This window comes from Schistocerca gregaria, chromosome 8 (genome assembly GCF_023897955.1).
Source record: "Schistocerca gregaria isolate iqSchGreg1 chromosome 8, iqSchGreg1.2, whole genome shotgun sequence".
Taxonomy (NCBI): domain Eukaryota; kingdom Metazoa; phylum Arthropoda; class Insecta; order Orthoptera; family Acrididae; genus Schistocerca; species Schistocerca gregaria.
The window spans coordinates 134,273,239-134,299,802 of record NC_064927.1 but is presented as its reverse complement, the minus strand read 5'-3'; the positions used below and the strand labels follow the sequence as shown (position 1 = coordinate 134,299,802).

The 26,564-nt window shown below is 37.1% G+C and overlaps 2 protein-coding genes across 2 annotated transcripts in view; both read right to left on the bottom strand.

Annotated features, from left to right (window-relative positions):
- The window catches only part of LOC126285323 (protein HIRA), a 236,297-nt gene extending 226,387 nt beyond the window's left edge, over positions 1–9,910 (bottom strand). Inside the window, exons 1-3 of the mRNA XM_049984625.1 lie at positions 8,174–9,910; positions 8,007–8,069; positions 7,216–7,326 (exon numbers count right to left, since the gene is read on the bottom strand). Coding sequence (XP_049840582.1) covers positions 7,216–7,326; positions 8,007–8,069; positions 8,174–8,210 — 211 coding nt within the window. The 5' untranslated portion in view covers positions 8,211–9,910. The remainder of the gene's footprint in view (positions 1–7,215; positions 7,327–8,006; positions 8,070–8,173) is intronic.
- A 1,899-nt stretch (positions 9,911–11,809) lies between these two features.
- Positions 11,810–26,564, bottom strand: part of LOC126285321 (coronin-6) — an 86,341-nt gene continuing 71,586 nt past the window's right edge. The window contains exon 9 of the mRNA XM_049984624.1: positions 11,810–14,652. Coding sequence (XP_049840581.1) covers positions 14,389–14,652 — 264 coding nt within the window. The 3' untranslated portion in view covers positions 11,810–14,388. The remainder of the gene's footprint in view (positions 14,653–26,564) is intronic.

Sequence of the window (26,564 nt, the reverse complement as noted above, 5' to 3'; positions counted from 1 at the left end):
GCTCATTAGTATTTATTTCTGGTACCAGAAGATTCTTTTTTACTCCTTTGAAATTTCAGAATATGACCAAGTGAGGTGGCACAGTGGTTAGCACACTGGACTTGCATTTGAGAGGATGGCAGTTCAATCTTGTGTCTGGCCATTCTGATTTAGGTTTCCCATGATTTCCCTAAATTGCTTCAGGCAAATGCCGGGATGGTTCCTCCCTAATTCGATGAGAGCGATGACCTCGCAGTTTGGTCTCCTCCCCCCACATCAACCCAACTCTCAGAACATGATTTTTTTAGTGTGAACCTGTGGTAGGCCGATTCAACCGTCTCCTGAAATACGTATGCTATAGTCAAAGCTGCCTTTTGATGAACATGCTAATCTCTTCAAGAAGAATTAAGAGTTTTTGAACACTCCTTTGAGGTCAATGTTGGATCATTTAGGTGGATTAAACTCTGAAATAGATGTAGCACTGAACCTTCATGGATTTAATGTTTACTGCTATCTTGTTCTGAGTTTAGTTTTATTCCCGTACTATTGTCGCTAGGTACCTTCTTTCTCTTATGAAGCTAAGATTCCATTTATCTCCGTGTTGATCCTAAACTTTTAAGCATGTTCACTAAACAAACAACCCATGAAACGAATAGTTTTTAAAATTATTATTTGTCACTCCAGGTCTTGAATCTTAGATAGATGAAAGCTACACAAAAGGATAGTGTTATGAGGACTCTCTGTCACTGAACAGGTACAACAGGTCAAGATACTTTATTCTGGACTGGTATTTAGCACCTGCCCTTCTGTCTATAATAGTATTTGTGTGATCAGTTCAGCAGAAATCTCCAAAAGATAACACAAAACTATAAAAAAATGAATCATGTTGCAATTAACCATGAAGCTTTCATTTAAATAATACCTGATGTCTGTCCTCTATGTACAGTATTGCATAATGTTGAAATTGTTTACTTTGAGCACTATCTGATGTGATCTGGAGCAAGCATTTAGTCTTCATGGCTTATGTAACAAATTTCTCGTAACACTTTTCTAAAAGCAAGACTACTGCAACCTACATCCTTCTGAACCTGCTTAGTGTATTCATCTCTTGGTCTCCCCCTGTGATTTTCACCCTCCACACATAGTGATCCCTTGATGCCTCAGAATGTGTCCTACCAACCGGATCCTTCTTTTGGTTAGGTTGTGCCACAAATTCCTCTTCTCCCCAATTCAGTACCTCCTCATTTTACTTGATCTACCCATCCAATCTTCAGCATGCTTCTGTAGCACCACATTTTGAAAGCTTCTATTCTCTTCTTGTCTAAAATATTTATTGTCCATGTTTCACTAACTTTCGGACACTCAAATCTATACTTTATGTTAACAAATTTCTCTTCTTCAGAAACAGTTGCCTTACCAGAGACCATCTACATTTTATATCCTCTCTACTTCGACAATCCTCAGTTATTTTGCTCTACAAAGAAAAAAAAAACTCACCTACTACTTTCAGTGTCTTATTTCCTAATCTAATTCCCTCAGCATCACCTGATTTAATTTGACTACATTCCATTATTCTCCTTTTGCTTTTGATGGTGGTCATCTCACATCCTCCTTTCAAGACACTGTCCATTCTGTTCAACCGCTCTTCCAGGTCCTTTGCTGTCTCTGACAGAATTACAAAGTTTCCATTTCTTTCCCATGGATTTTAATTCCTACTCTGAATTTTTCTTTTGTTTCCTTCACTGCTTGCTCAATATACGGATTGAATAACATCGGGGATAGGTTACAACCCTGTCTTACTCCCTTTTCAATCGCTGCTTCCCTTTCACACCACTCGACTCTTGTAGTAATAATTGCTGTCTTGTTCCTGTAAAAATTGTGAACAGCCTTTCTCTCCTTTTATTTTACCCCAGTCAACATTGTCAAAAGCTTTCAGTGAGTCTACAAATGTTAGAAATGTATGTTCGCCTTTCCTTGATCTATCTTCTAAGATAAGTCATTGGGTCAGTATTGCCTCGCGTGTTCGAACATTTCTATGGAATCCAAACTTATCTTCCCTGAGGTCGGCTTCTACGACTTTTTCCATTCCTCTGCAAATAATGTGTGTTAGTATTTTGTAGCCATGATTTATTAAACTGATAGTTCAGTAATTTTCACACCTGCTGACACCTGCTTTCTTTGGGATTGGAATTATATAACTATCAGTATTATCAAATTTATCCTTCTCTGCAGCAAACACTTTTCATTCATGTTCTTTGTTTTATAGGCTATCACTTTGCATCGTTCAATTTATTCTAACTGCTATAGGCCCTTACTTACATCAAGACTTCATATCACATCAGCTGTCGTATGCAGTAATTTTATTTATTTATTTACTTATGGCATAGTCCATATCAATACTGAAAGGATAGGAAAAAATATTACTTTCATCATCTCAGATGTTAAAATGTCAAACTGAGTAAGAAACACACACATTTTTGTTTTCTTAAAAAAACTGTTCCAAGATACAGCCCTCCAAAGATGATACTGCACATACCATTTTGAAGCTGTAAATTTTGGAAAAAAAAATTAAAGTGCTGTACCTCTGGATCAGTTCCAGATAATTTGTTGGGGGTTTTTCTTATTTGAAGGACAGCTGCTTTATGATTACAAAGAAATCCTTCATTTGGACTTATCTGTCAAAGTTATTTTATTAGCTACAGCATTCTGAACTTTACTTATAATTTATGGATCTTTTTCTTCAAAAATGCCATTCCATAAAATTTTGATTTCTTTCCTGTTGATTAGCACCATATAGTTTTACAATCGCCGAAAAGGAGAGCTTCCACTTTCAGGTTGAACAGGTTTTATAAGCAACTGAAATTTTTGCCATACATAAAACCTGTTTTATTACCACATTATCACACAACAGGCTCATAAACATCAAAACCTAGCCTTATTTAACACAATTTTAGTTTTGAAAGATGAGTAAGAGACTCATTTTTCAAGCATTTTAAATGGTTCCAAAATGTATGTGAAAGGTTTGAAGACTTAAAAGCTTCACTTTATACCACTTCTGTGCACTCTGTATTGAACTGAAATTAGACAGTCAATGAACTAAAAGTGTGTTCCACTGCTTCAGTATCTTTTTTTGATATACAGTCATGTGTTCCTGTTGAACCAATAGGAACTAGAGCACTTACAATCGTCAAAACACTGTGAACAGGAAGTGAGCACTGATGGCGTTGTTGCTGTCCTTCAGTGGGAAACCTATATCCAGTAGCTGGTCCATGTGTTAGCATAAAGTTCACTACAATTTCGTATACACACACACACACCACAAACACTCATCTTCTCAGGTTGTGAATCCGTATATTATCCTGCTGTTTCTAAGGTGTTGGCTGAATGAATGAAATTTCTTCTCTCTTGCTCTTTAAAGTGCATGCAATATGAGTTTGCCCATCACTTTGAGTCCAGAAACGGGTCTTCTGAATTTCTTTCGCAGGAGTAGTTTGTTTGGACCATTCTTCTTTTTTTTTTCCACTCACGGAATTCTTTGATCTCCTCTTTGGACAAAAGAATGAGGGCTGTGGATGTGCAAGATTTCACGAGACTCGTAAAATCCTCAGCAATCTGAATTGCAGCTGTATTTGATCTCGAAAGATTGTGTTTTGTAGCATGGTGCTTCAGCAGGCCTCCTACACCATCACAAGGACTCTTCCTGTGACCAGTAGCACTGTATACCCAGTCAGTTGGCACAAGCAACTTACTCAATTCAAACAGCTGGTAACAATTTTTAAAATGACTAGGAGCACCATTAGAAATAATGATGATCTCTGCCCCTGTTTGCAGTTGAAGAATTTTGCACATTGCTAGCAAGGCATGTACTGAGTCATGGCCTATGTCATCACTTATAACTGTAACACTTGTGGTCTTGTTTTGAAAATATGTCACTCCTGTAAAAATTGAAACCTGGTTATTACTCCAATGATACCCTTGTACTTCTTGTGGGAGAATTAAAGACCAGTTCTCAGCAAAATCACAGTGAAGCACTAAACATAGTTCTTCAGCCTGTACACACCCTTTCACTTCTGCAATGTGTTGTTCTTGCAATTTATTCAGATGCTGGTGTGTTATTCCTTTCACTGACCATTTACCAAGTTCATCAATGAGACTGTCAAAGGCAACAGTTTTCTTAATTAGTTTGCTTTCCTCCCATGTCACATATGTAATTTCTGCAGAGTTTTCTGCTACATCTTCTGGCCAAGTGGCTGTACAGACAGTCCTCTCTGTCCAAGGCAGTTGCCACATTCTTGAAACAAACAAGTATCTTGCTTTACATAACAGACTACTAATGACTTCACACACCCAACAACCAAGGTGTCATACGTCATGTGCTCCAGTAAGTTCTTCAAAGTTACCATACAACGTTCAAAATTCACACAGTACACATACAAACAGACATCTCTAGATGGGTGCGGAACTACCCACTTGGATTGCAGTGCATAAAATTTTGATCTTTCAACATGTGAAGTTGTATAGTTGCTCTTATAAATTGCTATTAAGTTTCTTTAATACCACCAGTCATGTACCTCTTCACTTACATAACTTTCTGACTTTCAACTGTTACAGATATAGTGCCTTTTTTGTTGTCACTCTGGCGAGAACAGTTCTACTTATCTTCCAGATAAAATGAATGCACTACTTAAACTTAGGCTGCTTCTATAGGATGAACATAATAGGGATCTGGCCTTCCAAAGACTCCTTTTACAGACCTCACATTTCTTGAGTTGTCTACAATGTACTTTGATACTGATGGAATATCGCTCAAAATTGTTTTCTTTGAAAATGTCTCTGGAACAATAGTTAAAACTTGCACCCTTTCACTGTAGGGTGCACAATATTCAACAGCTGAATTGATATTTGTGAAAAATTCTTGGCAAGAAGTGAAAGAGTGTTTTGGTTCATTTTCTTCTGAAGATGGAATTTCTACTTTGACAAGTGTGGTCAGTTTTTCTGTAGTGCATTCATCCACTGCTTTAGTAATTTCTCTGAGCTTTCTTGAGGCATAGAGCTTGTGGCTCGACTTCACTGATCACATTTTCTAAACAGGACTAACATCTACCTCTGTAAGTTGACTGATTCAGGGTATTTAGTTCCTCCTCTATTGATGCAAAATCTGCATCACCTGCACCATGGGAAGCTTGACCTTGTTCAGATACTATCATTGTTGTTATTCTGTTAAAATGTTTAGAACGCAAAAATTCATCACTGGAAACATCTTAACTTTGAAATAGACTCTTCAAATGAAAACACTCATTCCCAACTTGAGTAAAGTCTGTTTTTTTGTCTGTCTTTTATACCAGTCTTTTATGGATAGGCAAATAGTCAGCATGCTTCACTCTCCTGTGGCCCCAGTCAGAAGACATTTCAAACAGTCCTTTTCACAAAACACACTGCAACTGTGTCAACTGGCAAATTGCTCACGAAAACAGAGAACTTACTGTATGGTCTCAGATTTCTTAGAAGCCTTTTCAGAAAAAGAATTGGCACTGAACAACTACAATACAGAAACCTGCAATGAACAACCACGATAAAGAAACTGACAAGAAACTACAACAAAGTGTAAGAATACCTGCAACAATGAGACTGAAAAGAAATAACTGCAACAAAGAAAGTGATAAGAGATAACTGCAACAAAGACAATGGAAATAAACATTGTAACAAGGAAATTAGTAAGAAACACATATTACCTTTGAAAGTTAAAAAAAAAAAAAAAAAAAAAAAAAAAAAAAAGTTTTTTTTTTTTTTTTTTTACATAAAACCTGTCCAACTTAAAAGTGGAAGCTCTCCTTTACACAGAAGATAGCACTAATTGGTAATAATCGACAGAAAAAAGATCTAACTTTTCTGGATTGACATTTTTGAAAGAAAAAAAAAAGAATCTGTAAATTAAGAAAAAGGACTTTGACAGATATGTCCAAATGGAGGATACCACTGTAATCATAAAGCAATTATCTTTCAAATAAAAAAAAAACTCTGACAAAATATCTAGAACTTTTACAGAGATACAGCATATTTTTTAAAAAAAATCCAAAATTTGCAACTTCAAAATGGTGTTCACAGTGTCATGTTTGGAGGTCTGTATCTCAGTGGTAGAAATTTTTGTGGAGAAAACAAAAAAATACATTATTCTCACTTACTCCTGAATTTTAACATACGCTAAATTCAATAACATCCGAGACTATGAAGGTAACCCCCTGAGTTTTTATGGCTTTTACATTTTATAATGTCATATTGGACTTGGTAATGAGTTCTATATGCATAGGATTTTTTTCCTCAGGAGTTAAGGAAATGAGGTTCAAGTGTGACTGAGTTCCGTCCCCCATCAACATCACATCTTTGTTAACAAATTGACCTGTAACATTAGCCCAAGGTCTAGGTTTTGTTAGAGGCGACAAATTGGCTGTGAGGCAGTGACACTAAAAATGTGAATACAAAATAAAGGTTGTAGTTATGTCATGAAATGTAGCGCATCCCATCATCTATTTTCCCTCCACATTAACACACTTAAGTTTAGCAAGATATGTTCAGAAAAGCTATATTACATAATAGGCAAATCACCAATGAAAATTTTGGAAGAATTGCATGCAGAAACAAAGTAAGTGTGGGGGTGTGGGCACTAAATAACCCTTACCAAGAACTAGGAAGGACACAGACTGTAGCAAACACACCTGTAAAGTTACAGAATGTTTCGGTTACTCACCGAAATGTCTTCCCTTTAATAATTTGTTTACTTCACTTAAAATTGTTGTGAGGCACAATTATAGTTAAAAAGACATTGTCTCACATTTTGTTTTGATTGTAATGCACCATTACCCCAATGAAATTTCGTTCGTTGGGGAAACAAAAGGAAAAAGCTAATGCAAAACGTGAACTAGCCATCTGAAGACGAACCTGTCAGTTCGTAATCAATAATGGTGCTGTTTAAATAAATAAATAGCACTGTAAAAAGTGGCTGGTTGCTGTAATCTACTGTGTAAGAGTCAACCCATAGGAAATTTCAATCTATGACGTACAGAGTGCAGAACAAACCAAGCTTCATGTATATATGAGCAGTCACTTAAAATGAACCACCTGCAGAGAAAATTTGAGAAACCATGTGATCATTACAGTTGACGTTAATCTGAAATTTTGTTGTAAGAAATACCGCATTAAAAAATGAAAGAAACAAATAGGTGTAGGCTGTAAGCATACCTAGGTGATTATCCATTTGGCACAACATTTTTGGTATATTTTCATCGTTTTCAATTTCTGGACTAACAATTGGAGCCATATTCCAAATAACAATTCTTCCAGAATCTCCACCTGCAAAAAGATGAAATACACGGGTAACAATGCTGTTGTACACAAAGTCCACAAATTGTGATTTCCGTCAATTGATCATAAAGCACCTAGAAATAAACTAAGGGCAAAGCCAACTACTGGTAGCACAGTCATGGACCAAATGTGTCCAACTAAAAACCATCTTGACAACTGTGATATTCAAAAGGTCTATGTTCTGAGAGTCAATTGTTTCGTTAACAGTTCACAGCGACCGATGACCATAGCAGAGTGGTCCATTCAATCCCACAAACCAGCCAACAGTTCACAATTTCTTAATCCATTTCTTCTTTGGACATAGTTCTGCATAGTTGATAAATCAAATAGCTTCAAACTGTTCATTTCTGGTTCTCTTATGTACCATAGTTTTATACTGTGGCTAATACATTCTTAGACCTTTGTGATCTATATGTATAAAATTAACATACTGTGCATTTGCTGCTGAATGCACACACACACACACACACAAAATTTAATGGGCTGAATCAATCAATTCTATTCTTGGTGCAGATCTTTACGAAAATACACTGATGCTACTACATCTTTCTTCTACACTTGCACTGTGGAAGTGGTGTCCTGTTCATATAAATAAATGCTTTTGGCCAAACACAAGATTTACATTAAGTTTACAAACATATTATACCAAATAAACCACATAATAGTACCTTGTCCTCCTGTTGCAAACCTGGATCCATCAGGATGGATGTCAACGGAGAAAATAGGAAGTTCTGAAAAAAAAACATTAATTATACAATGATAATTTTGTGTCGTTGTTCATTATGGAGCTCATAATTTTCTATGTATTCAAAAAACGTTCATATTGAGAACTCACCATCGTGGCTAACCCAAGTAGGCTTTAATAGCTTCATTGCGTATCCTACTGTCTCGTTGCATGTAAGGGTTTCTTAGGGTTTCGGAGCTACGGGCTACGTGTTGTTAGCATGTAATGCTCTGAGTAAACAGTAATGCGCCAGATAATGTATAAGACGACCTATAGTTTGCCGTATCAGGGGACTTCAACCCTTTTCACATTATCATAGCTAATTTCCTTATGTAAATACGAAATTTCACTTTATCAGACAGAATCTATAATGCTAAAAGAAAGGGAACCCATTACAATTAATGTTACGCCATGGAAACTCGCTTCCACTGGGCTAATTTCACGGTGGTTCCTCATATTGCGGTTATTTCCTAAAACTACGACACATTTACTCCGACGGTTTTGTATAGAGGCGAAGTTTCAGACACAAAAGGGAACTTCTATTTGAATTCATTTGAGCTAAGCCGCCAAACAATACCCATATCGGCTGATTATCTGATCACTGTACTACACAGTGCAACGGAAAGTAAGTCTCCTATCTTCAAGTCGCCAGAGAACTACGTGCCGCAAATTATTTTTTTATTTACTGAAAAGCAATAGCCGCAAACGTTCACACCATCAATACAGGAACGAACGAGTGTCTTGTCATCAGAGGAGTACAAAAAGCGCGTCAACTTGTATGCTGTGTAAAATATAGATTGCGTGTAGTTTCCAACTAAACTTCTGGTGATTTGATGCACACGGAGTTAAGATGTACAAATATCTGCAGTAGGCGTCATACCCTAGCACTCTATGTTGTTAGAACACAATCGCTGATGCCTAATTTTTATTTTCAGTATTGTAGGATGCTCGTGGAGGATGTCAGTTTTGAAGACATTTTACACGGAAAAATACCACAAAAACAATTCTGTATAAGGCGAAGAATGAGCAAACATTGGTAACAAATGGAAATAGCAGATCTGTAACTTCAGATACAAACGGGATTCGAAGCCGTGGCCCCCGTTCGTTTGTCAGCTGTTGAATCATTTGCCCAATCATTATTGGCATGTAAGAGAGTGATGTGGGAAGAAAACCCTTTAGTCATCTAGAACTTCCGTAAAACGATAAATCTGCTTTATACACAATTATTTATTCTTGCAACGCATCCAAGAGGTTATGATCAAGAAAAAAATATGATATTGAAAAGTGAATAAAATGGTAAAAACCACATTCACCAACTTAATAACTATTAAGTAACATTCTGATCCCTTAATAATCGTTCACCGTTTCAGAAATTTTATCAAAATCATATAGAAGACAACATGGTGCACACGTAAGATCTTTGCATCTCAGAGATATTATTTCCTTTGTACTTCCTAGTTTGTACTGTACTCTGCAGGTTTTGGAGAGAATTGGTCAGTGGCTCAGTGATGAACTCTCATTGGTAGCAATGGCAAATGATGTGAAGCACGAAAATAGGGATTCGACAATGTTCCATTTAATATATTCAATAACGTTACAGCATCGATCATAGTATAGCTCAGAAGTCATCAATAGTTTGAAATCCTCCTAGTAACGCCGATTTCCATCGTGCGTTGTCATCAAGAGAATAGGTTATGGATACCGAATTTTTAATAAAGCGCGTAAAAATGTTTAAGCGTAACAAACGTGTGGAAAACCTACATATTTTCAGTCACAAGATATTTCCTGTATTGGTATTATACTGAACGGATTAGCAATTGTGTAATTTTACAATAAAGAGCCGTATTGGTAAATAAATGAAAATTTTATATTGTACTATAGGTGAAACAATGTTTTCGTAGTTGAGAGACCAACGGCGGCGTAAGAAACCCATTAGCCGAGAACTAAATAACAATATGCCATTTCATCAGATCCAAAATATTGTGAAAAAGTTTAGTGAACGGGATGAGGTAATGTAGGGAAAATTAAATCGGTTAGCTGATTCGCACACTCAGTTGCAGCAGTCTAAATAAAACTGCAGAAAATCAGCAGTCAAATTTGCAAAACGTTTAATAGCATTTCTTTTCAAATGAATATTACCGGAAGTTGAAGTAGTTGTGGATAATTTAAAAGGGCCCGTTACTATTTGAATTTCTCTTGAATTTGTTAAATGATTTGCAATCGTACAAGTACTGTATACCCAGCAGCAACAAGAATCTGTTGTAGAGTTACCTCTATTGACATTTGCAGATTCACATGGAGGTGGCATAGTGCGTGAAACGCTGTACTATTATTTGAAATGGACGTGGTTCAGATTCATGCTCTGTGATTTCTCCATCAGCCGTCTTATTAACCATGTCTGTCTGTATGTATGGTACATTTTCCTTGCATTAGGCAGATCATACATCAATGTACTTCTGTGTGCGCATGGAGGGGCCATCAGTCGTCTGGGTTGATGTGTCCCAAAGCTGAATCCCTAATTATTCATTGATTACATTCCAGTCTCTTGTCTTCCCTTACAGTTTTAGTCCTGTATGACTCCCTCCAGCAACATTATTCACTGATGTCTTAACAAATGACAACCATCCCATTCCTCCTTGTAAGTGTTTCTTTTCTCATTGATTCTGTAGAGACTTTTCATTTATCAGGCCACCTAATTTTCAGTATCCTCCTTTTCCAGTTTACCCAGTCTAAACTCACTTCCATACAAACCTGCACTTTTGCCATATATTGATTCTTTTATGTATGATTTAACAGTAAGAGTGATAGACTATGTCCATTCTTGTAACCTGTTTAATCTGAACACTTTGTTCTTGGGTCATCCATTTTTCTGTTGGTTCTTGTACATATTTTATATTACCTGGCTTTCCTTACAGCTAAGTGCTATGTTCCTGAGAATTTTGAAACAATGATACTGTGTCAACCACTTTTTCTTGATTGACAAAGCCTATTGTGTGTAGAGTTTTTTCAAGACTTGCTTCCACTTTCAACTGCAATATCATGACTGCATTTCTGGTGCCTTTACTGTTCCTAAAGCCAAACTGATCATCTAACAGATTCTGTTTTCTTTTCCGCGTTTCAATTTATTATTCTTGGATGCACGCGTTGTTAAGCTGATTGTGCAATATTTCTCACAGTTATCTACCCTTTCTATCCTTGGACTGTGCGGATTATACCTTTTTGAAAGTCTGATGGTATGTCAACTCAATTCTACAAACCAACTTAAATAGTTTTTTGGTTGCTACTTCAACTGATTGTTGAAAATGCACTCTTTCCACCTACATGCTCTCTCCCCTCTTGCACTTTGAACATAAGACACCTTTGCTTTTAATTTTACCCTGGGTTGTTTTGACTTCTCTCTATGTTGAGCCATTGACTGCTTAAGCGGGGTGGGAGGGGGGGGGGGGGGAGTTGGTAATTCAATTATGAAAATGGTGTTACTGCATCATGTGTGGGTATTATTTTGAGCATGTGCAGTTTTCTTTTGAAAACTCCTGTTTTGAAAAGTTGTAACATAAACAATGGGACAATCTTGGACAGCATGACTCAAATTATGAATCACAACCCATCTACAGGTATACTGTTCTAACAACTACTGATAAACTTTCAAGATTTTCAAATTTTAAATGCACCAGAGTGATACACAACAAGCACAAACTGCTAAAAAATACTATAGGGACAATGACAACATACAATGAAGAAAAAGAATTGACAAAAATTAACATTTTATTAAACTAAATCAAATTTACAGAACAATAATTTTATATTAGATACATTATATCTTAAGTACATGAATTTAGATCAAAGAATGAAAGAAATCATGCAATATTATTTTTTTCAACCGAAGGCACCATTTTAGTAAGTGGGTTACACTTTGTACTGTAAATGCTGCAATGAGAATAAGCACAATTTCACTTCCACAATAACAATAAAATTAAGCAAGTATAACATGAGCTGTACAGTTAACATGGCAGTTTTTACACAATCACAGAAAAATTCTGAATTTAAAAATCTGAACTACAAGAGAATTAGTAAACTTTAAAGTCTAACAACTCACAGTGGGTTAAGAAAAAGTCATGTATAATTAGTTTAAAAAAAAAAAAAAAAAAAAAAAAAAAAAAAAAAAAAACCACAGACAATTTTGTTGTCACAGTTATCTTTTCCTTCAGAACAAATACACAGCCTGTTTGAAAGCCTCTACACGTGGCTTTTAACGTACATACTATGTCATGGACTCCTTAGAAATGACAAAAGCATTTTGGTATAATTACTAATATATATATTTATATGCATATATATTTACAAAGAATAATGAACCATTTTGTATGATGTATCTATACAATATGCATATCACCTGAAATGATAAGTGGGGGCTTCAGACTTTACTGCTTTATTTACAATTTGGCATTGAAAAGACACTTCCTACAGAGTTACTTTCTGAATTGCTGTACTCACTACGTTACAATGAAGGGCATTCATTTTCGGTTTCTAAATTAATAGCTTAGGAACCTGAAACTCATCTTCTTAATAGGTCAGAAAATCTTAACGGTAATGACTCGTGCTACATCACCCATATCAAGTATAAAACAATGACTGTAAATTTCGCAAGAAAGTAAAAATATAAGTATTACCACACAATCATCAAGAAGCATTTGAGCTCACAGTTCAAAGGTAAAATGCCATAGGAGGAATAGCACGTAACAAAGTATAGTCAAAGTCTACTTCAGTGAGATATGCAGAATGAGTACGAGTACACACACATATATAATATATATATCATTATCAAAATTATAGCCACTTAATGTTCTCCAACATGCTCATGGTGTACACTAAGATGCTGTTGTGATGTATGAAATATCAGTACAATTTACCTCAGAGTACAAAAATAGTTATTACTGGCTTGGATAAAGTTATCACATAATTATATGTCAACATTAAACTTCTACAAAATCCAACAATTTACATTTGAAATCTAAACAGCATGAAAATGTGCTGTTCTTCAAAGGACTGACACTGAAGTCAATTCAAAATCACATTAAAAGTGTGCGTTCAAAAACAAGTGATAACAGCTTTCAGAAATTAACGTTTTCTTCTTTACAAAATATAAGCTCTATTACTAGCAAATATTCGTTTCTGCAGCATGGTAGATTAGCACAAGAGCAAGTTTTGGCTGAGCACCAAAGTACTATGACTCCTTTTAGTTATGTGCATAAGCGACTAGTATTTCAAAACAAGCTCTTTAACAGTCTTTTCTTTTTACACCTCTGTCTCCCGAGTACACATCAACAGCTATTCTAAAAAAAACTTAATTCTTTCTATTAATGGATACACAATACTTAAAGCTGTTAAATTACATAAATAAATCCACTTAAAAATGCGGGTTCTGATGATTCTTCTGTAACAGAGATCAAGAATGTAATAAAAATAGCACTTTAAACTAATTAACTTGCAGTGTGAGCATTAAGTGGTCTCTCATTCATTAAACACCACACACACACACACACACACACACACACACACACACACACACACACACACATTGAGCATATATGAAGAGCCCATATTTTTTGTGACAGTACAGTCCTCACAACTTGAAAACACCAATAACATGAAGTAAGTATTGTGTGTGCTAGATACAGCAAGTTCAATTAATCAAGAACATTTTTTGCAACTAAATGTCAGGGGGAACTACACAGAAAAATACTGGCCTGCTATGTGCAGGAATTTCAACTACTGATTACATTTGGCAACACCACACTGTATGAAGAAACACATTTAGATGCTCAAAAAACGTTTTGGTAGGATTTTCATAGACAGTGGTACGTCAATGGGATCAAGACAATAACAGACTTAAACATCAGCTAGGTTATAAATTTGTAAACGCCTGAATGGTCAATGTAACAGATATAATCAATAATAAGTTAAGGTAAACCGAATCAGGTAAAATTATAGGTCAAGTGCATTGAAAAATACTGGGTGTTGTTTTTGGTATCAGCTACAACAATAAGTGCAGTTCATTAAAAATATAATAAATAATTGAGATTTCTCTCATACGTTTCCCAAGGCAGCATCTCGTCAGGAAGACCAATGCTGCAAATGCAGCTGTATTTAAAATAAATGAAGGCAGTTATTTTTACACATTGTAACTCAATTTTTGAAAGTAAAAAATATAGCAGATGCGCCTAGCTTACAAAACGTTTAAAATACATATAAGTGACTGACCCAATATGGGAATCACAGTGATGACTCTGTAGCCTACTTCCAATTCAAATGGATCTGGGTAAATGCTAAACTTCATCAGGTGCTAATTCATCTGATGAAGACGCAGTCACAGCTTGCGGATGACTGTTGCTGACAGAATCGCCACTTCCTGCAGCAACAGGTGGGTGCGCCATCCCTAGACCATCACCACCTTCATCATCCCCTTGGCCGCCACCTGCTGGCGTCGATGCTGCTAAACGTGCTTCCAAGGCACGTATACGGTTCTCATGCTTCACAATTACAGCCTTCATCTTTCTCATCTCCTCTTGGAACTCTTTAATGATGTCATCCTGTAAAAATAAAGAAAATAAAATTAAACGGAGTAATAAAACACTAGGCAAAGCACAATCCTGCCTCCCCAACACAACAAAAAATACAATTTTTTATTACATTTTTTAAATTATTACATTTTCCAGAGCAAATGTCTGCTTGTGTCTGTGTGTGTGTGTGTGTGTGTGTGTGTGTGTGTGTGTGCGCGCGCGCGAGTGTACACCTGTCCTTTTTTTCCCCTAGGGTAAGTCTTTCCGCTCCCGGGATTGGAATGACTCCTTACCCTCTCCCTTAAAACCCACATCCTTTCGTCGTTCCCTCTCCTTCCCTCTTTCCTGAAGAAGCAACCATCGGTTGCGAAAGCTAGTAATTCTGTGTGTGTGTGTTTGTGTGTTTTGTTCATTGAGCCTGTCTGCCAGCGCTTTCCCGCTTGGTAAGTCTTGGAATCTGTTTTTTATATGCAAAAAGCACTCTGAAGACAAGGACGGATGTCGATGTAATTTCTTATTACACATATGCACCATGTGTAAGTATGTCAATGCTTAGAACCGCAATTCTCTGTGGCAGGTAGAACAGCCACCATAGTGCATTATTATTGTTCATGTTTAGTGTTACTACATCTGGTAGGGTATAAAAGGGCTGTAAACAGCCTTAAATGGCGACTGAACACTATGCATTTCATTTCATGGAAATGCCGTGTTATCAGCACCTTACAATTTGAAAAGGGCCTCATTGTGGGCCTCTTATTGCTCAGCATATTTGTTCATCCAGTATCTAGGGATATGGGGGTACAGGGATCTAACTGTGTCCTGATCTTGGACTGCTTGGCAATGTAATGGCAGGCATACTCTTCATCAAAGTTATATCTGATCCTAACACGGGACAATCGTATTGTGCATCAAACGTAGTCCTTCACATCAATGCCAACAACATTCAGTGTCATCCTGCACCACTGGTCTGAGACTAGCAGCACCTGGACTACGGAATCACTGTCCCATGCAAAGATTGCTGTTAACACCACATCACAAAAGGCACAGAGAAGTGTGAACTGCTGATGAATGGCATCATATTGTGTCCAGCAATGAATCGTTCTGTGCTACACCAGTCAGCAAGTACAGCAGCAACCTGGGAGGAAATACTATTCTTCCAACGTTTTGGAGGGGTACAGCAATGTTATTCCTGCTCTCCACTGTATGGGAAGCCACCGGGTATGACTTCAGGTCACGGCTGGTACCGACTGAGGGTGCGCTGACAACATAATGGTACATCATCCTGTGTCCTCATGTACTCCCATGGCCAGAAAGATCCCCCAGATATGTCAGCAATAGAATGTGTAGGACCAGCTTGGTTGTCAACTCAATCACAGTTCTATTATCCAGGATAACAAGGACTACAACAGTTGCGGGCCAGCTTTCCTCAGGAGATGGCTTAATGAAACCCTTAGCTCCTGAATCAGTGCATCCACCCATGCCAGAGGGGCTGCAATGCCATATTGATACAAGAGCTCATACTGCCATGTTCTTTGTAAATTTGACTAAATTTTGTAATTACTAAAATAACATTACACTCCCTGTCAAAGTGTGAAGTTTCATTTTGTCTCCTCCTACCATTCTATGTGCTTCACATTTTTGGTCAGACACTGTACGAGTGTGGTTAGAAAAGTTATCGGAATCACCACGAGAGGTCAGTGCTAGTGCAATGAGTTGTTGATGTGATATTCATTTGACATTGCCTGTAAACACATGTCACGTCAGTGCTCTTGGAAGAGAGCTGTGATGGTGATGTGGCTCTGTTGTTGTTCCTGCGTAGTGATTTGCAATGATGGAAAAAATTGAGATTCAAGCAGTGATTAAGTACTTCGTAAAGAAATGCATGAAAGCAAAGGATATTCATACCAATTTCCAGAATACACTGGAGTGCTATGCTCCTTCACATTCAACTGTTGCCAATTGGACAAATCAACTTAAATTTGATCAGAAGAGTTTAGATGATGATCCACACAGAAATCATTGCAAAAGTGTACAAAATGGTCATGGAGGATCACAGATTGAAAGTGCGTGAAACTGCTGACACTTGCCAGTTGTCATCTGGGAGGGTATATCACATTTTAACTGAAGAATTATAAATGAAAAAAAAAAAAATATCTACAAGATGGGTGCCGTGACTCTTGATGCTGGATTAAAAACGCATGAGAATGGACATATCTGAACAACGTTTGGCCTGTTTTAAGAGATACAAACAAGATTTTTTGCACAGATTTGTAACCACAGATGAAACTTGGGTGCACTGCTATACGCCAGAGACAAAACAACAGTTAAAGCAGAGGAAACATGCTGATTCTCTGCCACCAAAGAAAGCAAAGACAATTCCTAGGGCAGTAAAGGTCAAGGCATCAGTGTTATGAGATGCAAAGGGTATTTCGGTATGTAGATTACCACCCCACACGGCAAACAATTACTGGAGAATACTAAGCTAACCTCCTGGACAAATTGCAACAAAAGATATGTGAAAGAAAGTCAGGTTTAGAAGGAAGAAAGTCACCTTCCATCAAGACAAAGTGCGCCCACACACATGTGCCGTCATAATGGCAAACTTACACGAACTAAGGCATGAATTGTTGCCACACCTGCCTTATTCACCTGATATGGCTCAGTCAGACATCCATCTCTTCCCAAAACTGAAAATTTTTCTTGGTGGACAAAGATTCACTTCAAACAAAGAATTGATAGCCAGAGTTAACAACTATTTTGTAGGCCTGGAAGAAACTCATTTTGGAGATGGGATTAAGGCACTGGAACATCGTTGGATCAAGTGCATTAATCGAAAAGGCGACTACATTGAAAAATAAATAAAGTTTCAGTAATGTAAAGACTTTTTTCTATTCCATTCCGTGAACTTTTCGAACCTTCCTCGTATATTGGTTTGCTAAATTCATTCTCTATATAGTATATGCTTAATTTAAACTAACAATTCCCCCCCCCCCTCCCCCCCCCCCAATATCTGGACATTTGTAAACACATACCTGTTTAAATTCCAAGGGAGCACAAATTGAGAGAAAAAGAATTTATATAAATCTTTACTGTTAAATAAAAAGAAAAAATACCAAAAATTAAGGCAGATTGAATGTGCACCTCTCAGAAATTAACATCTGCTGATGGGTGACATTCAATAAAATGTTTCTGCGTCCCATGCATTGTAACCTGCCTGGGTTCTCCTTGGCATACTGCCCACAAGGTGTGCAATACACTGGTGCTCAAGCCTGTCCTAATCTTCAATGGAAACTCTCCTGACGTAATCCAGTGCACTAGGGAGGAGTACTGCGATTACACACACAAGTTTTAACTGGTATCATGCATGCTCAATTGAGTTCAAGTCAGCAGGTACCAGTTTATGTCAGCAGATACCACTGCCCTTTCCATTCAGTTGATTCCTGCCACCTGAAGGAAGGTGCTCGTGAGTTGGATGCAATGTGCTCATGTGTTATTTGTCTTGAAAATGAACCCATTACCAAAATGTTGGCAGTAGGGGCTGTTGGAGAATCCTGTCCTAATAATACACAGCACACAAAATATCCTCAATCTATATATACATAAAAGAAAATCATGTTAGTTACACTATTTATAACTCAAGAAAGGCTGGACCAATTTGGCTGAAAATTGGTGGAGAGGTAGCTTAGAACCAGGAGACGGACATAGGATACCTTTTATTCCATTTGACCGCTATAAAACATGGTATGAAAAAAAAAAAATGCATCTGGCATTGAATAACAAAATGCAAATTACAGCTAAATGTCTAAGGTTAAGTATCAGTATATATCATTAATTAAAAATTTAAAGAAATTATTTGTATTTTCTTTGAATCATCATTAACAATGCCGCGATCAAGACGATCAAATATTTCTCAACGAAGTTGTAATGCAAGAAGAATACAAAACATTGTGAATGAAAGGACTGAAGAAGAACAACAAATTCCTCGTGAAGAGTGCCGCGTTAGTATGGCTCGCCTTCGTGCTTCTCAATCACAAGAGCAAAGTGAGGCAGCCCGTGAAACGGCTCGGTTGGCAATGCAAAATCGTCGAGAGAACAACAGAGATCAACATATAGATAATTTTCGACACACAAGAAGAGATTTATCATGTGATGATTTGAATCTAGCAGCGTTTAGATACGATTGCAGCACTGATTACTGCTTGCATCCTTGTTTTTGAATTTGGGCCTATGGACGTTATTTGTAAGTATTGTGGCGCATTGAAATTTTCTAGAGAAACGCATGGATTGTGCTGCCTTATGGCTGCAGACAAAATAAATGCTTGCCTCAAATCATCGAATCTATGGTGCTATGTGAAGAAACTTCAGCTGACAGCAAACATTAGAGTTGCATTGCTTAATGATACATCTGCTGAAGATTCCTCTCAGCAATTGCTGACTATCAGTAATGGTCGAGTGCCTGTCGAAGAATCGAGCAGATTGATTTCATTTCCTCATAATTTCAGCAACTTTGTCTCATCGAAATATGAACTTATCAATGAATTATTCCCAAACATCATTACAAACTACAAAAGTAATGAATGGTTGAGTGAGCGAGCAATTTTAGCGGCTAAGCATAAAGATGTAGATGACCTAAACTACATAATTCAGAATGAGATCATTGGTAAAATGCATTCATTCAAATCTATTGACTGTGTAACAAATGAAGATGAAGCCACCAACTATCCAATTGAATTTTTGAACTCCTAGGATGTGCCTGGCTTACAACCGCACAATTTATGCCTAAAAGTTGGCTCTGTAGTAATCATGCTTCGAAACATAAACCAACCAAAATTGTGCAAAGTTACACGTTTGGTGGTAAGTAAATTGATGAACAATGTTCTTTATGCGACTATACTCAAAGGAAAATTTGAAGGTGAGGAAGTTCTCATTCCGAGGAGCCCAATGATCCCAACCAATATGCCGTTTGCGTTTAAAAGACTACAATTTCCGATCCGTCTTGCATTCGCCATGACCATTAACAAATCACAAGGCCAAACCTTGAAAGTTTGTGGTTTAAATCTGGAATATCCAAGTTTTTCACATGGTCAATTATATGTGGCATGTTCACGGGTCGGAAGACCATCTATGTTGTTTGTTCTTGTGCCTGATGATAAAGCAAAAAATGTCGTGTATCACAAGGTACTTAATTGAAGAGTGAAAGCTATGCACCAAAAAACAAAGAATCATTAAAATACTTAATTTTTTATTTGTATTTCCTAATAAAAATTGAACTTAACATCTAAAATCTGATTATTTATTGGCTTTAAGGCGGAACAGAGTTCACCGGGTCAGCTAGTAATGAATAATGATGAGAGCCATGCACACTGTTATGCGGAAGTAGCCCAAAATACGACTTCACCCACCTCCATGCTAAACCGGTGTGACTGCATGCCTATGAAGTGCTTCGATAGATGTCGCCACATACTTTGATAAATGGCTCCACACAGACTACTTAAACATCAGCCATCAGGCAAATTTTTCACTCACTGATGAAGAAAACCCAAGATTAATGATTCAAGTTCCATTCTACGTATATGCTTGCCCTCATTCTTCACACTACAGTGCTGGGGATTTGTACTGTTTATAATGGATACCTGGAGGTCACACTATGGATGGGTAAAACCAACCAGCTAAAACCAATACCAGTATTTTAATTCTGCATAACTGATATTTTTCAGTACTTGTTTTCTCTCTGTTATAACAGGTGTTTCTTTATTTTTTTTTACTAATAACCCGAGTAAAAAATGAAATCAATTAGCCACAGCAGCAGTAGTACAATTTTTCTTTTTAAAGAAACCTTCTCAAAGAAAGGTGTCGTTTTTACTTGTAAAATTTGATTTGGTTTGTAATTTTGCATTATTACCTTGTGGACAATACTAATAGTAACCTCAGGCTATTTGAAGAATATGCAATTATCTACATCTGAAAGAAGCTGCATAAATATTCCGTCATATCTTGATAAAATTTCAAAGTGGTGCAAAAATTGGCAACTTGGGTTTAACACTTTGCAGAGATATGAAATGGAATGATCACATAGGTTCAGTACTGGAAAGCAGATGTATATTTCTGTTTATTAGCAGAATACTGGGGAAGTGCAATCAGTTTACAAAGGAGATTGCTTACAAATCACTTGAGTGACTGGTTCTAGAATGTTGCTCAAGTGTGTGGGAGCCACACCAAATAGGACTAAAAGCAGATAGATACTGAAAGTATACAAGGAGGGCAGCACGAATGGTGACAGGTTGGTCTGATCCATGGGAGAATGTTACAGAGATATTGAAAGAACTGCGCTGGAAGGCTCGAAGATAGACAAACTGCCTTAAGAAAGTGTACTACCAAAGTTTCAAGAGCCGGCTTTAAGAGATGACTCCAGAAATGTACTACAACGCCCTAAGTATTGGTGATATAGGGATTGTGAGGATAAGATCATATTAGTTACAGCATTAAACTGACACCCAGTTGTTTCAGCCATAACCACAATCCCTATGCCAAACTGATCAACTGAGACTGTGTCGACAGCTCTCCCAATTGCCCTTGTTACAGTCTCCTCAAGGTAACTACACGATTTAATTCGCAAGTAGCACTCATCAGTTGATGGTGTTCACCAGAGGCAACCACTATGAGGCTGAGCAGAACTTCACTGTGTTCTCTTTCATGAAAGCAGTTGAATGTTTGAATTCTGTAACTGTAATGTGTTCTAATTTAGTGGACAACTTACTGTGTTGACTACCCTTCTTGTAGTAAAGTGACATGACCCTTCAAGATGTGGTGATAGACTCAACGCTGCAAATAAGACTCACTGTCCCATTCACAACTGGAGACATAACACACAGTTTTGACCCGAACCAGGCCTATTACAGCATGGCTCGTGAACCATTCCCCTCAAGTGAGGTCTTCACCCTCCAAGTCTATTCACACTGTGCTGTCACGACCTTGTCACTTACTATAGTTACCTGATCATTTATTGATTGGCTGTTGATAGGGGAAGCATCTCTGTGACAACTTTATCAAAGCATATGCTCTCATACCTTCATCTGCTGTCAAGACTTCATACACTGTGTTTCACTGGTTCACTTGGCCTTGGCGGAGATTTACTCTGATTTACTCACTTTAATACTGCACTGTTCCTCGTGTTTCATTTTCATTATTATTGTGGCTATTATTCCTATTTTGTTACTGGTTATTCCTATGGCTACATTTCTATTACAGTTTACGAGAATGCACAAAAGAAAGAATACTGAAAACTGTATTTTAATGTGATGTAGGAGATTAACAATTTTTCTGAACACAATTTTGGCAAAAACAGTGTTTGGGTTAATAGGAAAAAAATGCTTACATCAAAACAAATGTGGACAAATATTTAAAAAAAAAAATTATTATTACTCTTTCCACGAGTTGCCCGAACCATAAAGTTTTATAGAGAAAGAGTAAAGGCTTCATATGTAGAATTAGCTTAAGATAAAAAATGCTTCAGGGATGACACACTTTTGAAAGAATGTGCAATAGAAATATCAGAAGCCTTTGCTTACAATTATGACACTAAGTATTTTGAAACAGCTGCTGTGTAACTATAAAAAAGTCAAATTCTTGATATGAACCACAGCATGAAAATATAAACTAAACAATTTCATTATAAACCATCAGTATTATTCCTTGAGCAATCCTCTCACTACCACAGATTTTGTACCCCGCACCCCCCAAATTGCCAGAGTTTGAAATAGTGATGAAAGTCAAACTCACATAATACTAGGTACAGAAAGCTGGTTAAAATTGAAATTGACAGCAGTGAGATTTTTGAGGAAAATTTAAGTGTATATTGAAAGGATGGGTAGATCACATAACTAATGAGGAGGTGTTGAATAGGATTGGGGAGAAGAAAAGTTTGTGGCACAACTTGACTAGCAGAAGGGATCGGTTGGTAGGACATGTTCTGAGGCATCAAGGGATCACCAATTTGGTATTGGAAAGCAGTGTGGATGGCAAAAATCGTAGAGGGAGACCAAGAGATGAATACACTAAACAGATACAGAAGGATGTAGGTTGCAGTAGGTACTGGGAGATGAAAAAAAGCTTGCACAGGATAGAGTAGCATGGAGAGCTGCATCAAACCAGTCTCAGGACTGAAGACCACAACAACAACATTGAAAGGATAGGCAAACGGGAAATGAAATTGGCATATTTGTTGCAGTAGATAAGAAACTAAAATCCACCAAGACATAAATTGAAGCTGCATATGAGATTATTTGGCAAGACTCAGCATCAAGGCTGGCACCTTCTATTGCCCACTAAAAACTTTAGAGAAAACCTTAGTTCACTTGTACGTAAGTCCCCCAATCATACTGTAATAACTGGCGGAGCTTAATCATCCAGCAATTAATTGGGAAAATTACAATTTTGTTAGTGGCAGGCATGATAAGACATCTTGTGAAACATTAACAAATGCCTTCTCTGAAAAGTATCTAAAACAGATAGTTAGGAACCCCAATCATGATGGAAATATATTGGAATTAACGGCAACAAATAGATCTGACCTCTTTGACGATGTCCCCACCAAAAATGGAATCAGTGACCATGACACTGTTTTGGCAACAATGATTACCAAAATACAAAGGACAACTAAAACAAGCACAAAAATATATATGTTCAGTAAATTAGATAAAAAAATCAGTGGTGTCATATCAATGAGAGGCTTGAAACTTCCAACACAGGGGAAAAGCATGTAGAGGAAATATGGCTCCAATATAAAAGAGTAGTTGACTATGCACTGGACAGATAAGTATGCAGTTCATAATGAGACAGACCCTCCATGGTATACAGTCACCATAAAAAAAACTTCTAAAGAAACAGACTACTGCATAACAGCTATAAAACCGAGCAAAAGGCTACATAGAGATGCTGAATGAAATGTGTTGAGGTGTCAGAGAAAAGCATGAAGCCTTCAGTGACCACTGTTGCAGAATACTGTCAAAAAAACCTTTCACAGAAACCAAAGAAATTCTGCTCATATATACAAGCTGTTAGCGGCACTAAAGTTAGTGTCCAGTCCCCAGCAAATGACGCAGGAACTGAAATTGAGGGTGCCAAAGCAAAGGCTGAAATGCTTAACTTCATTCTCGAATGTTCCTTTACAAAGGAAAACACAGGGGAATTGCACCAATTTAATCGTTGTACCATTGAAAAGATGAATGGAGTATGCATTAGTGTCAGTGGTGTCAAGAACCAGCTGAAACTGTTAAAATTGAACAATGCTCCTGACACTAACAGAATCCCTGTCAGATTCTATACTGAATTTGCAGCTGATTTGGACCCTCTTCTAATTATAATCTATCATAAATAGTTTGAAAGAAAAAAACATGCCCAGTTCTTAAAAAAGGGTACATGTCACACTCGTCTACAAGAACGGGAGAGAAGTGGTGCACAAAACTCATGTTGCAGAGGGCAGGATTTGCTGCAACGAAATGGCAAGAGAGTGACGCCCTGGCAGGTCACAACTGAACATGTAGGTTTACTTTTACCTCCATTACACAGATGACTGCAAATAGCAGTTATTTTCATCAAGGGTATGAGAAATAAGTTTCTGATATTTAAGGGGATGGGGCAGGAACTATGTAATATGATGGAAACGTGTAATTTACTTTGGGCAATTTATTATATTGTACAATTAGTGAGTCATAAGTAGAGGCACCTGTTTTTCGCAAAGTGCGAAATCGCGAAATATTCACAAAATTTTACTCATTTTGCTGAAAACGCGAAACTATTTGCTTTTAAGCCAAATCGTGAAATAATTGATGAAACTTTGCAAAATCTCGTGATTTGAACTTAACTGCAGAAATTAGATTGGAGTTATGATAATACAATCCAGATATCAATTGTACACCACTTCTATATATATATAATATATCGAGTATTCCAAAGACATTCTACAATTTTCTGGCGGTGTATTCAGTATTGCGTGTTGGAAATTGTGGATAGCCGGTGCACTGAGTGTGGTATTTTGTGTTTTGTTTTCGTGCTATAGATGATTAATATGGTAGTGACAGTTTTTGACCGAGAAAAGGAATTTTCATCAGAAGGATTTTATGTTTTCGACAAAAGTAGGAAGATACTTATGTGCAAATACTGTATTACGTGCGTATCTAGTGGCAGAGGAAGGACACGTGCCTGAAACACATTAATAACAGTTCTTCCTATAAGAAGAACAAGGAGAAGGCGCTAACAACTACTGGTATAAAAAGACAAGCTACGCTCACGGAAGTCACTGTAGTGGCCAAACGAGCGAAAAATGATAAAGAAGAATTCATTTTATAGACTACTCGAGGTTTCATTGAGGCTAACATTCCGATGGAAAAAGTTGATCATCCGAAGCTGAAAGAATGGATGAACAAACGCATACCAGGTTTGTATAATAATTAATTTACCATCTGCTAATTGTAGCAAAGATTACCTAATCTCAATAGCCAATAATTTTTGTTGGTCAGAATGGGCCTATATTAAAAATAATTTTTCCTCGCGCACCCTTTTAAAAAAGTCTTATAATTGGGTAATATGGTAATTTAATTCGTTACATAGTAATCTAATAGCAGTTCTATTGAAATTTTTAAGGTGCTGGACACTTACCCTTAGCTGGAAGACTACGGGAAGGTTACAAACCTCAAATCATCAAAGAAGAAGAGGAAAGATTAAAAGGAGCCGTGAAAGACAAAAAGGTTTCAATCTTTGTGATGAAACGACAGACAAAAGGGCAGTGTGTGTTCGTGGTTCTGATAAAAGTACTTAGTTGTGGTGATGGTGCAGTTCAGAAATTATTTGTCGGGGGAGTGAAAGTTATTGCAAATGCTACAGAATGTGCGCAAGCAATTATGTGTGTAATACAGGAACTTTAAATTCAGTACATAAATGTAGTTTCTACAACTTCAGATTCAGCCCGTTGTATGGACAAGTGTATAAATGCAGTTAGAGCTATGCAGTTAGGGATTTAGCTTCAGAAGGGTTAGTACACACACAATGCTGGGCTCATAAATTAAATTTGGTTGGCAATGTGTGGTCTGTGGAACTTTGTAATTTGAACCATTGTGTTTTGCAGATGAAACACATCTTCCTTAATACCAGAAAGAGAAAGCATGCATACATTCAGGTCTTAGCTCAGAAATATGTAGGTGTACCCACAAAAGCTAAACTTTTCCCTATTCCTGTCATCACCAGGTGGAACTCGGGGTTGGAAGTGTCGAGTATCTTGGAGAATATCTCTGTGATATAGTAGAATTTGTTGAAACTGTTGAAGATGAGAGTGTAGCTGTCAATTATTTTAAAGCTTACACTTCTGCTGAAAAAAAAGATAATAATAATTTCAATGCCTAGCTATTTTTCTTGTTGAACACTGCTCAAAATGCTGCAATTTGCTGCTGACAGAGGGCACCAAGATACCATTAATTCATCTTCTGTAGTCTAAGCTTGGTTACCTTGCAAAGAGATTTAAGCTACTAGAGGATGCATTTTTTTTCCCGAGAGAACCTCAGAAAAACTTCTTAAACTGCCAGAGCATATGCAAGTACAGTTAACATCACTCTTCCAGTCTGTAGGTAGACCAAGTCTTACAAAACTGAACCACTTAATGGAGTGTGATACAGGAAAAATTGTCATTACTTCTCTAGGTAAATTGTTTGATCTGAGAAACATAATAAAAGGCAATTTAGACAGTGCTGAAATCTCTTAGCTGATAAAGAAAATTCCCATTCTACAAGAACTTCCAACGTCAGAATTTCTTGTACCATACACATTGTTTACGGATGTAGTAGCTAGTTCTTGTAGAGAAGGTAAAGATGTTGATGTGATTGGAATTCTTCTTTCCCTGAATGCAGAAAATGGAGTTTTTGTGGAAGCTGCAGTGAAGGCTTTGTGGATCC